Genomic DNA, 13243 nt, shown 5'->3' with positions numbered 1-13243 from the left:
TCCAGGATGCAGGGCTGGACATGTAGGTTGATGAAGGATTCAAGAGGGGAAATGCATTCTATCAGAGAGTCAGAAACATGGTACTGGTGTGGAGGAAGGAAGTACTAATGAAGTGAAAAGAGGTGATGTATAAGATGTAACCACTACCCAATACTGAGTTACTGGACACTGACAAAAAGACAGGTGAATAAAATCCAGGCCAGTGAAATTTTTAAGACGATGATGGATAGAGCGAGAAATGAGGATATCAGGAAGGAAACAACAAGTGTTGGTAGGCGCCCATACTTTTATAGCAGTATGCCATGCAGTTAGGGGCGTGCAGCTGTGAGCTTTCATTCGGGAGATAGTGGAGACGGAGGCACTTCCGTGTATGTGGGGCTTGCCCTTTCTCCATCTACCAGCCCTAAATTGTAATTGTACATGTACAATTTAAAGAAAATAAATAATAATAATAATCATAATAATAATAGTGGTTTTGAACCTCACTATCGGCAGCCCTGAAGACGGTTTTTCATGGTTTCCCCATTTTCACAACAGGCAAATGCTGTACCTTAATTAAGGCCATGTCGTTTCCTTCCCACTCCTAGCCCTTTCCTATCCCATGGTCACCGTAGACCTATCCGTGTTGGTGCGACGTAAAGCCAGTTGTAAAAAATTAAAATAATAATAATTAAAAAGATTCAACCTATTCAATACAAAATGTGTTGTACAAGGTGTTCACAACATATTATTTATTATTACTAGTACCGGTTTCGACGCTTCATGGCGTCATCATCAGCTAGAAATCACAAAGTGGGCAGAGTACATGTCATAAAAGTTGTATAGATAATACATACATTGCAAAGTATAAATGATAGGCTGTTTTCTTATAAAAAGCTAGAAGAATGATGTGTAAAATATGGTGATATAATATAACACATAGAGGCGTTATCGTCTAATGAGGCAGGTGAGTATTGTACAATAAAATTGGTCTGATGAATGAGAATAAAAGTCTTCATATGATAATAAAACGATACAGTAAAATTGTCCACTCTTCTATTGTTGTTCAATGGAGACATATATAAGTCCAGGTCCAGTGTTGTATGTGGTTGGCAAGACCATCAAATATTTATCTAAGGCTGGGACACCAGATGTTGAGATGTTGAATAAGGTTGATTTTAAAGTTGTCTCAGCTCAACGTGGGTGGTGAAGCTTGTTTAGCGTGCTGGTTGTATGTTGTGAGAAGAGTTGTGGACGAGTGAGTGAGTGAGTGAGTGAGTGAGTACTAGTAATAATAAATAATATGTTGTGAACACCTTGTACAACACAGTTTGTATTGAATAGGTTGAACCTTTTTAATTCTAATTGTGAATCTCAGTTCAATACGGGAGAATGAAGTTCTTAACTTATAATGTTTCATTATCTCGACAGTTTCTTAGTAGAGATGAGTATGATACTGGTCGGTGGTGGCTAGAACTGTGCTTTCCTCAAATTTCATTTCATGATCGAAGGAGGAGAGTGTGAGGATTGTTTGATTATTGCTTGGCTGTTGACAACACTCATTTAAGACAATGAATAAACTGCAAATGTAAATTTTTACACTTGAGATTTATAAAGTTATGTTTTGAATTGGAAAGGTACTAATCCAACGAGAAACTCTTTTATTTAGAAACCTGATATTATAATCACAAATACTTATAAAGTTTTTCAGGGGTTTCACCTATTCAATACAAAACAATGTTGTCTGAATTTGCTACAACATATTAAATTTATTAAGCCGTACTAGTTTCGGCATTACTTTGGCGCCATCATCAGCTGCATGAAAGTCACAAAAAACTGGCAATTAAAATATAAAATACATTGACATTTTTTAGCACTAGCTTCTAAAGACTTTATGTTAAAATATATATTTAAATAAAAATACAAAGTTGTTATCTCATATTTCTACAATTTCACAAACTTGGGGTCAATATCACAATTAAAAACAACCTAAGGGATGTTTGTTTCTATTCATAATTTACCATCTTCAAATACTGGATTCGATCTTGTTACACTTGGTATAGCTTAAATTATTCTTTTAACACATTGTGTGTCAGTTCAATAGTATTGATCTTCAAGGTCAAATATACTGACTATGTACATTCTAAATTGTTCAGTTCGAACTTATATTACAATAATAGAACTAAATTACACTAAAACCTCATTTTGCTACTTTCATTTATAAATTTTATAGACTAAAATGTGCGATCCTCTAAAACTTGCTTCCTGTAGCAGAGTATAGATTATGCTTGGCTGTACAGTTGCTTATGACCTGATAAGGTGGAAACATACAAATGTGTCCCGAAGATGTTATCATGGACTATGTTTCTCAGTTCAGTAATGGAAACCTGGAAATGATGAAAAACCCAAAATTAAAGAAGGGAGGCCAGATATAAACCCTTGCAATTGTTAAGCTTGTTTTTTTAGAACTCGCCTCAAATGGCCGTAGGCCTGACGTGACGGTTGTAGCACAATGAGCGATGGCCTGCTTGAATCATGTGCTTAAAGTGGAGAGGGGCGCTAGGGGTTAGCAGGGAGAATCGCCTATGGAGCTATAGCGAAGGAGGGGTCCTGAATACAAGTAATGAATAAACTTTCAAAATTACTGAAGTTACCAAAATTTAGAATTTCAACACCAATAATAATTAGAATGTATATAGTCAGTATATTTGACCTTGAAAATCAATTCTAATGAACTGACACACACTGTGTTAAAAGAATAATTTAAGCTATATCAAGTGTAACAAAATAGAACCCAGTACTTGAAGATGATAAATTGTGAATGCATACAAACATCCTTTAGGTTGTTTTTAATTGTGATATTGACCCCAAGTTTGCGAACTTGTAGAAATATGAGATAACAACTTTGTATTTTTATTTAAATATATATTTTAACATAAAGTCTTTAGAAGCTAGTGCTAAAAAATGTTGATGTATTTTATATTTTAATTGCGAGTTTGTGACTTTCATGCAGCTGATGATGGCGCCAAAGTAACGCCGAAACTAGTACTGCTTAATAAATTTAATACGTTGTAGGAAATTCAGATAACATTGTTTTGTATTGAATAGGTGAAACCGCTGAAAAATGTTATAAGTATTTGTGATCTTGGTTCAATACAGATAACATAAAAGATGAAATTTCTTATGTTAACTGATATTATAATATCAAGAGGCTACTCCTTTCAAATTATTGCAAGTGATTTTCTTCATCCACCTTTTCATGGATAAATTTGCCCCTGCCACTATTCACTGAATACAAGTAATGAATAAGCTCTCAAAATTACTGGTTACCGAAATTTAATTTCAGAACTTTAAAATTTTATTTTACTCTGTAAATTGCCAGTGTGTTCCTGGAAGTTTGAAGTTTAAGTTACAGCCTCCTTTTTGGATCAAGAGGTTCCTTTTAGAAGAATTTTCTCCTTGATAAGCAGGAACTGATATTGATTTGTGTAGACATCTTAATTGAGAGTAACGCAATTCTTTATCATCAATAATAGATATTGATTGAAGTTCTTCATATAGTATCAGATTTTTTTTTTTATAGTAACATGTACTTCAGAAATTTAATTTTCTGACACATTATGTTATACATTTGATTAGTATGTCATGTATCACTGCATCTTTCTAACAGAACATTCTCATCTTGTCTTAATAATGTTGTTTCTCTCTTACAGAAACATTCCTAATTAGAAGTATGATTTGTTATATTGGGCATTCTCTGACAAAGAAATAAGAATAAAACTTGTTTTTTTCTTTCTTTTCTTCCCTCTTTCTTTCTTTTTTCATTCATTCTTTCATTCTTTCTCTTTCCAGATATCCAGCTCAGTAAAGAGGAACGGATGGTGTTAACAATTGGTGAAATAATTCAAGAACTTTTGCAAGCTCATGAAGCTGGAAAAGATGTGAATCTAAATAAGATTAAAACTAGAATTGCATCTAAGTATGGACTAGAGTCATCACCTCGTTTAGTTGACATAATAGCAGCTGTACCAGTTGACTACAAAAGAATATTACTACCCAAATTAAAAGCCAAGCCTATTAGAACAGCTAGTGGGGTAAGTATGTTTTCTTACTGGCCTTCTGCAAACAAAATTATTATAGAACTTGCGTATTAGATGATATCTTCCAAGGCAACTAATACAGTATATGGCACAACAAACAGTACTGAAATTACAGACATGCTCTGAACATCAAACAGTACTGAATATCACCAGAAATCTACCACTGGAACGACAGTGGATGCAACAAGGTGGAACTACAGCCAACACTGTGAGGGGGCACTTGACATTCTGCAAGAACACTTTGGAAATCACTTAACTTCCAATGGAACAGAATTCTCTTACCCATCCCACTCCCTAGATCTCACGCCCCCAGATGCCTACAGATGTGGCATGATGAAAGAATCAATTTTCCGGTAAGTTGACCCACCTAGAAATGTTCCAGAATTATGAAAAAAGAGTGTAATTTTTTGTGTACATGCTGCAAGCTACACATTTATCAACATGTTGAACAATCTGCAAGACCATTACGAACAATGAGGGTGTACATTTTGAACATATGCTGTACCGATGCAGTTAGATATGAGTTGCCATCGTCACCCTGCATGTTATAATGACGTATCTTATCTTTAGAGCATATTTGTAACTTCAGTACTGTTAGTTTTGCTGCAGCTATACTTGTCCCTCCTTTTCTGCTGACATGAAACAGTCATTCACCAGAACATATTGGTTCTGTGGCGGACTGGTCAGTGTCTTAGTCTTCAGCGAGTTGTTGGCTGTTCCAACAGCTCTGTTTTATCTCAGTGATAAAGTAGTTAATAGTTGTAGAAATCTAGAGACAGAGAGAGAGAGTGTGTGTGTGTGTGTGTGTTACATTTAGTTCCACAAATATTGGTGTTTAGTGTTTGTAGTAATTGAGGTTAGTGGTATTTATTTACAATTTTTACACTGAATAGTTCCGTAGGCATTCGCTAGATTACAAGCTGTAATTTAGGACTGCGTGAAAGAAGAAATATATATTTTAAAAATATTATTATTAAAATAAAGCGTAGGGATGTGGCGACCCCATCACCCAGTGGGTAACCACTGCAATTAGCCACCCAAGTATTGGCAGGAAAACCATACCTATTTAAGGTAGGAGGAAATGCCTGCCTTTCGATAGAAAACATCATGAGGCCCTCTAAGGTTAACAATCTTAGTTGTACAATGTTCGACTCTGTCCAACCCCTAAAATGAACATTAATATCATGGAACAAGCTTCTTACGAATTAAATTACCCTGAAAACAAAATCAGGTTTTCAGATTCCAGAGTGCCTGACATCTTGAAGCTCGTGAGTGAATCAGAGCACCACAAGAACATTGCTAAATTCAAGAATAAGAGAAAATACTATTTTGGAACATTCAACATCAACTCCCTTATTCAGGTTGGAAAACTGAAACAGTTAACAGCGGAGCTACATAGACTCGACATCTTGATATTGGCCCTCCAGGAAATGTGGTACATGGATGAAGAACCCTTTGAATCAGGTGGGTTCAGAATCTTCAAAGGAAAGGCTGGAAAAAAGACCATGAAAAACGTCCCACAACTGGGAACAGCCTTTGTAGTAAACAAAAAGTTTCTAAACACTATAGTCAACTTCAAGAGTGTAAACTCAAGACTATCGCTCATGAGGTCAAATCAGTGAATAAGAAATACACGCTGATAAATGCTCATGCACCAATAGATGAGGATAATAAAAGGAACCCTGATATGGTTGAAGAGTTTTGGGACAAACTGGGGGATGAAATACTCAAGACCTCAAAAAATAACAGCAACATTCTCTTGGGGGACTTTAATGCACAAGTGGGGCGGAAAAGGAAGTACATTGAAATAGTTGGACAATACTCGGCACACAACAGGACGAATAGAAATGGAGAAAGACCGATCAGTTTATGCAACATGAACATCTTAAAACTCATGTCTACCCATTTCAAAGCACGCCCCAACAAAAGGAAAACATGGGTATCACCAAACCCCTTGCTAGGCGAATTTCAACTAGACCCTGTAGCGATATCCAAGAACAATTACAAGGAAATTCATAACGTCAAAGTTAGAAAAGCTGTTAATGTAACATCAGACCATTACTTATCACAGAGTAAGATGAATTTCATACCCGGACGAAAAAGGCATACCTGTGGCAATAGAGTGCCAAAAATTGACCGTGAATTACTCATCCAAGAAAAGGGGGAAGAATACAGGTAAAAGCTATAGGTGCCAAAAAATTGGAATGAAGTGACAAAAAATCTGCAGGAGCCAGCAGTTGAATTAGCATCTATGAAACATTGAAGCAAGCGTGCATGGTGGAATGCAGAATGCGAAATTGCAATCAAAGAAAGCTTTGTGGCGTGGAAATCGTGCAACGAAAATAAGACTGTGACAAAGTTAAAAAAATCACAAGAAACACACCAAACACTGAGAAGAGTCAGAAGAGAACACTTTAGGGCAGAAGTCACAGAAATGGATGAGAACTGCTAGAGAAACAATTCCAGATTATTCCATAGGGTCTTTAAAATAGAATCAAAGGTTATATAGCACTGCGCCTGCATTTCAAGAAAACAGATGGAACTCTTGCCCTGAACAGTAACTGTGAGATCTTTGCAAAGTACTTTGAAGACCTCCTTAACTGTGAATCGCCACAGGAAAAATTGGAGATTGAGAAGGACACAATCCAGAACCCAGATTCCAAACCACCAGATGAGGAAGAGGTAAGGGAAGTAATAAACTCCCTAAAGAACAACAAGGCATCTGGTGAATATGGAGTAATAGCAGAACTGTGGAAGATAGCCAATGACACTTTTATCACTGAGGCAACAGAACTGTTCCAGAATATTTGGAGAGATGAAAAAATACCAGAAGACTGGCTAGTGACATTAATACACCCGCTACATAAAAAGGGACCGAAAATAGACATCAACAACTACCGAGGAATATCATTTTTATCTGTCACCTATAAGATTTTTTCCAAACTCCTATTGAACAGACTGACACCGTAAATTGACCACAAGCTGGAAGAGTATCAGGGTGGCTTCAGGAGAGGGCACTCTCATCAGGATCAAATCTTGAGTCTAAAAATGATAATCAAATATCACAATGCGTGACCAAAGAACATCTTAATCTCTTTCGTTGACTTTCAAAAAGCATACAATTCAATAGATGGACACATTGATGGACATTTTGAGAGAATATGGCATCGATAAAAAATACACTCGACTTACGTAGGTTAACACTAACAAACACCATATCCAAAGGGAAATTTTGAGGAGAGATTAGCAAACCCTTCCAGATAAAAACAGGTCTGAGGCAGGGTGACAGCTTATCACCAACACTGTTCAACGTGGTTCTAGATAAGGTCATGAAAACACTGTGGAAACATAATGACTGAGGTGTTATAATAGGTAGTAAAAAAAAAAAACCAAGTGTTTGGTCTTTACTGATGATTTGGCACTCTTCACTGAGACAGAACAGGAAGCAATAACACAGATAAATGAACTACAGGAGATAGCCGAGAAAACAGGTTTAAAAATCTCCTTCACAAAAACAGAGATGATGTGCATGGACAGGAATTATGTGAAGAGAACAATGAAGACGAAATATGGGGAAGTGAAGGTCACAAAGCAGTTTAAATACCTGGGAGAGATTATCAGCAGCAACAGGATGGATAAAGAGGCCATGGAAAATAGGAGAGTTACGTTGGAAAGGCGAAACACTGTCACCAAAGCCATTTACAACAAAAAGAATCTTTCCATTAATGTCAAACTAAGACATTATGATGCTGTAGTAAAACCAGTGATTCTCTATGGGGTGGAAACAGCAACACTAACGAACCTGGAAAAGCTACTAAAGATTGAAAGGAGAATATTAAGGAGTTACGGCCCAAGGGTGGTAGAGGGAAACTACAGATTACGATCAAATAAGGAGGTATACGAGTACAAAAGAACAGAAGACCTGGAAACAACAATAAGGAAAAGACGGCTGCAATTCTATGGACACATGGTCAGAATAAATCCAGCAAGGTTAAATAAATAAATTTTTAATAAAATATACTACTTAAAGAGCCGGGGGGGGGGGAGGGGATATGCCAAGACTTTCCAACATAAAAGTTCTTGTGGAAGAAAAGAAAGAGCGCAGATGGGGAAGATGGACTGAAGAGTGCAACATTCTGAAAGAATGAAGGCACTGTGGAGAAAGAGGAAGGAAGAAGGGATGATAAGAAGGAAGTGAAGTGGTATTGGCATGGTCCTAAGTTTAACCGGTTCGCAAGAAAGATAATTAAAAAATTAAAATATCAGCAGGTTTGTTGATAAAATACTTACAAAGACGGGATATTAAAAGGAGTTGTAACTTCGGCAGTGGTTATATTATTGCAGGCAATTGACAGGGTATTTCAAATAGCACTTCAACTGTTCCACCTATCACGAAGGTAATAAATTCTTTAAATAACATGATACTGTTGTAAATTTTGTTTAAAGAAAGGATTTCAACAGAATATACAGTATTTCACTGGCGAAATAGTTGTTATCGATTACTGTCGCTCTTCATATTCAAATATTGCATTGTTGGCTACAGTCGTGAACAAAGGGTGTATTGTAGTCAAGAAAATAAAAATAAAAATGGGCTGATTCTTGTATTCTGATCATTTGTAGTTTTGAGTAGGTAGTTAAAAGTATCAGTAATTTATATTTCGCACCCTCGATCTTTCAGTATTTATGAGCGGTTAGATAATAATAATAATAATAATAATAATAATAATAATAATAATAATAATAATAATAATAAAGTTTCTGTATCCCAATAATTGCAATTCAAGTCCCTGGCGTAGTTTAGACAGAAGTATTTCTGAAAAATTATTGTAGACAACCTTGTATTTTTCAGCATTTAAGCACACTTCCACTCTCCATCTCGTGGAGTGAGGAAAGTAATAGTAATCCACCAGTTGTAATAATCACATAACCATATTTCAGTAGAGAATTGTAGTGTAGATACCGTATATTAGATAGTATCTTGCCTGTTATATTCGTGTGTATCTTCATGTATGATAACCCATTCGATACTTGAGCATTTAAACAAATGGCAGGTTTCATTTCAATTCGAGCATAGTAGGATAAAGTAGTACTAATAATAATCTGTCTACGCTTTCAACATTGTTGGTAATCCTTGAGTAGTTCTTGCAAATTTCTAACTTAAGGCCTAATTGCAATTTTCATTTCTGTTTTTGCTTAGTAATAACCTATTGTAATTACGATATGTCTGAACATAGTTTAAAAATTATTGTAGTTTATTGTAGTAAGTTACTAGAAATTAGAGTGCTTATTCTATTATTTTGAGTAGTCTTGCGAATTTGAAACTTTAATTGTAATTTCTGTTTCTGTTTGTGCTTAGTAATAACCTGTTGTAATTAGGATACGTCTGAATGTAGTTTAAAATTATTGCAGTGTATTGTAGTATCTGAACATAGTTTAAAATTATTGTAGTGTATTATAGTATCTTATTAGAAATTAGTGTGTTTATTCTGAAAAAAACCCTACAGGTCAGGGATGGAATGAATGAAGCAGATATAGGCTATTAGTACGATGGGGTCGCCACTCCCAAAGTGAGTTATTAATGACTGATAGATGCTATGAAATGAGAATGGAGAGTGTTGCTGGAATGAAAGATGACAGGGAAAACCGAAGTACCTGGAGAAAAACCTGTCCCGCCTCCGCTTTGTCCAGCACAAATCTCACATGGAGTGACCGGGCTTTGAACCTTTCATTTCAGAGGACAGGAAGCAAAGTAGGCCTCCCTCAAACAGTGTACAGAATACAGTAAGTGTAAAAGAGGGATGGAAAGGAAAGGAGGAAAGGGGGAAATTGTAGAAGCCGGGTGGTCTAATGTTTTAAGGGGATGGAGATTGCAGGCTAAGGGTTTCATTCAGGATCAGAATTCACGACATGTGTCTGTGAGAAATTGGTACGAGCCACTGCAGGTAGAACAACCGAGGGAAGATGAGGAACAGGGAACTGTTGCTGAGAAGTGTGAAAGTAGGAGAAAGGGAAAAGGTAGGAAAGGGAAATGTGGAGTAGTGGATAGGGATAGGCAGGTGGAACAGGATCATGGGAGGGAGAAAACTTTCTCTTGGCTCAGGTCATGGTTTATGTTGTCGTCAACATTCCTGCAACTCGCATACCTCACCCTCTACCCTTTGTCATACTAACACACAGTGTTCAATACATGGCAGACACCGCTAACACTCAACGGAAGGTCTGCCTGACAGCGGCTACATCAGGCTATAATAGCCACATAAAAAATTATTATATACCAGAACCTTACACAAAGTGCATTCTTCAGCTTATGTAAAGGATCCATTGTCAATGAAGGCAATATTGGTTATTCTTATTGTCAGTCAGTAGAATATTTTGATGCAACTTCCTTTCATACTCCACCTTGTAGTAATCTATTCAATCCTAACTGCTAGAGTCTACAGTACATATTCTATATTCTGTTTTGGCCTTTCCCTAATGTTCTTACTCATTACACTTCCCTTAAAAATGAACTGAACAAGTCCTTGATATTTTAAGATGTGCGAGACTGGTGAGACATCAGTTCAGTGTAATGCTTTTTTTCTGTTCAATATGGGAAATGAGAGAAAATGGTTGTTTACAATGAGAAGCCTCCTGGAAAGTCTTGCAATAGCTCTAATGCCTACAGCAGCTGCAAAAACATGCCATAAATTTCATCTCACCTTATTCCTGATCCTGTATCAGGAAATGGAACTAAAGGGTACATATACAAATGTAAGGACAAGAGGCTATTGATCCAGAAGAGTTGGGAGAGCCAGTTTTTAAATTGGGGATCTAAGAAGGAACTAGGCACCTGGATTGATGATATCCTCTTAGAATTACTGGTTGCCTTGGGAGTAGCAACCACAGCAGAGATATTCCATTTAGTATGTAAGATGTAGAGAAGGGTCATATTGATGCACAAACACATCTGCTGACAAATGTGAAAATTGCTTCTGTAGGTAGTTATCTGACGAGTGTAAAATTTGAACATGAATTGTTTACAAGAGAATGGAAAGAAAAGTTGATGCTGAACTGAGAGATAATCAGTGGCGTCTAAGGTTAAGTTAAGAGTAAGTTCCCACCTTCCAATACTTAACAATTTCTATATAATAGACTTATTAATTACATAATATAATCCATATAACCTCTAGTACATGTTTCGTTCCGATATGGAACATCTTCAGCTAAAATTGGTAAAATGGCAAGACAATTAAAATACATTGATGTTAAGATGATACATAAGCTAAAAGATATGATAAAATGGCTCGAAAATTAAAACATATGAAAAAGATGATGAGATGAAGTTCATTCATGTTGGTTAAAAAACACAACAAGTCAGTTTTCAAGTGGCGAATTAAAAACAGCGATAAGGTTCTTCATGTTGGAGGCGTGTACATTTTGTCGATCTTGAAAATAAATTGAAGAATACAGGATTTTCTTATATGTGATTTATCGGGGAAATCTTGATAAAATAACCGTAGTTGAAGTTGAGTTTGGTAGGATTATTAAAATGTGTCTTAAAGACAATCTTGTCGTATTTAACGTCCTCCCTTACGCCGTGTTGTTAACTGACAGGACTCAGTCAGTTAACAACACGGCGTAAGGGAGGACGTTAAATACGACAAGATTGTCTTTAAGACACATTTTAATAATCCTACCAAACTCAACTTCAACTACGGTTATTTTATCAAGATTTCCCCGATAAATCACATATAAGAAAATCCTGTATTCTTCAATTTATTTTCAAGATCGACAAAATGTACACGCCTCCAACATGAAGAACCTTATCGCTGTTTTTAATTCGCCACTTGAAAACTGACTTGTTGTGTTTTTTAACCAACATGAATGAACTTCATCTCATCATCTTTTTCATATGTTTTAATTTTCGAGCCATTTTATCATATCTTTTAGCTTATGTATCATCTTAACATCAATGTATTTTAATTGTCTTGCCATTTTACCAATTTTAGCTGAAGATGTTCCATATCGGAACGAAACATGTACTAGAGGTTATATGGATTATATTATGTAATTAATAAGTCTATTATATAGAAATTGTTAAGTATTGGAAGGTGGGAACTTACTCTTAACTTAACCTTAGTTGTGTTGAGCCAATACGGAATAAACATGAGATTTATAAGCTGTAATCAGTGGCGTAACTGGAGAAAGGTAGGAATATGTGACATGAAGAGTTTCCTACATTGAACAGTAGAAGATTGAAGAAAGAGCTATTCAATTGTTCAGTTATTTTTTTGAAGAACTTGTGAGCTATTCTGTGCCATTGGTGTCAGAATAAATAAATTATAAAAAATTGTGTATTTTTTAAATTCAATTATCTATTGAAGTGAAAATATGTATATATGAAATGATGCCTTGACTTTACTATAATTTTTGAACAGATTCATATGTATACAGGTAAGAATAAACTTCCAGTCTAGATTTCATCAGCTGATGATACGCCCCTAGAAAAAGTCATTTTAGTGCTCAATTCATTTATATTTTTTGTGAACATTTAATTTGAGAAAAGTAAGTTGGAGCGCAGGTTGCACATAGTAAAGGAATCAAGCAGATGCTGTACAGCCTGGTTAAAAGCAAGAGATCTGACAAAGAGGACATCACAATACTAGAAACAGTAAATGGGGAATATTGCCAGGAGTGAACAAGAGATTAGAAATGAAATGAAATGAAAGCCTATTTTGATACATTCCTCAATGAAGAAGAAATTACTGAAGAGGTGGAAGAAAGGCTGAGGACAGATGATGTTTCAGTTACTTTGTCTGTGGTGGAAATTGCACCAAGAAAGATGAAAAGTAGCCAGTCAGCTGGGATTGATGACGTTACTGCTCACATGATCAAAGTAGTAGGTATACTTGGAGTGCAATGGCTATATAGAACTTTGGGAGCAATAAGGTGTGATTGGGTTCTAGAGGACTGGGCAAAGGGTATTACTATCTTCTTCTTCTTCAATTGCCATGCCCTCGCAGAACGTTGGCGATCAGTAGCATGATCTGTTGTTTGTTCATAGCTGTTCTGAACAGAGTAAGCTTTGTAACCCAAAAACCACTGGCTCAAGTTTGCCAAGCCATGATGTCGTACTTCTAACCGGGCCACGTTTTCCATTAATTTTCCCTTGGAGTATTACTTGC

General features: G+C 36.1%; 1 protein-coding gene across 1 annotated transcript in view; it reads left to right on the top strand.

Moving 5' to 3' along the window:
* The window catches only part of Elp3 (elongator complex protein 3), a 164796-nt gene that overhangs the window by 33459 nt on the left and 118094 nt on the right, over positions 1-13243 (top strand). The window contains exon 2 of the mRNA XM_067146508.2: positions 3832-4073. Within this exon, the coding sequence (XP_067002609.1) occupies positions 3832-4073 (242 nt within the window). The remainder of the gene's footprint in view (positions 1-3831; positions 4074-13243) is intronic.

The sequence above is a fragment of the Anabrus simplex genome, chromosome 4, assembly GCF_040414725.1.
Source record: "Anabrus simplex isolate iqAnaSimp1 chromosome 4, ASM4041472v1, whole genome shotgun sequence".
NCBI lineage: Eukaryota > Metazoa > Arthropoda > Insecta > Orthoptera > Tettigoniidae > Anabrus > Anabrus simplex.
Note: the sequence above shows the minus strand (reverse complement) of the source record. Positions and strands in the feature narration are given on the sequence as shown.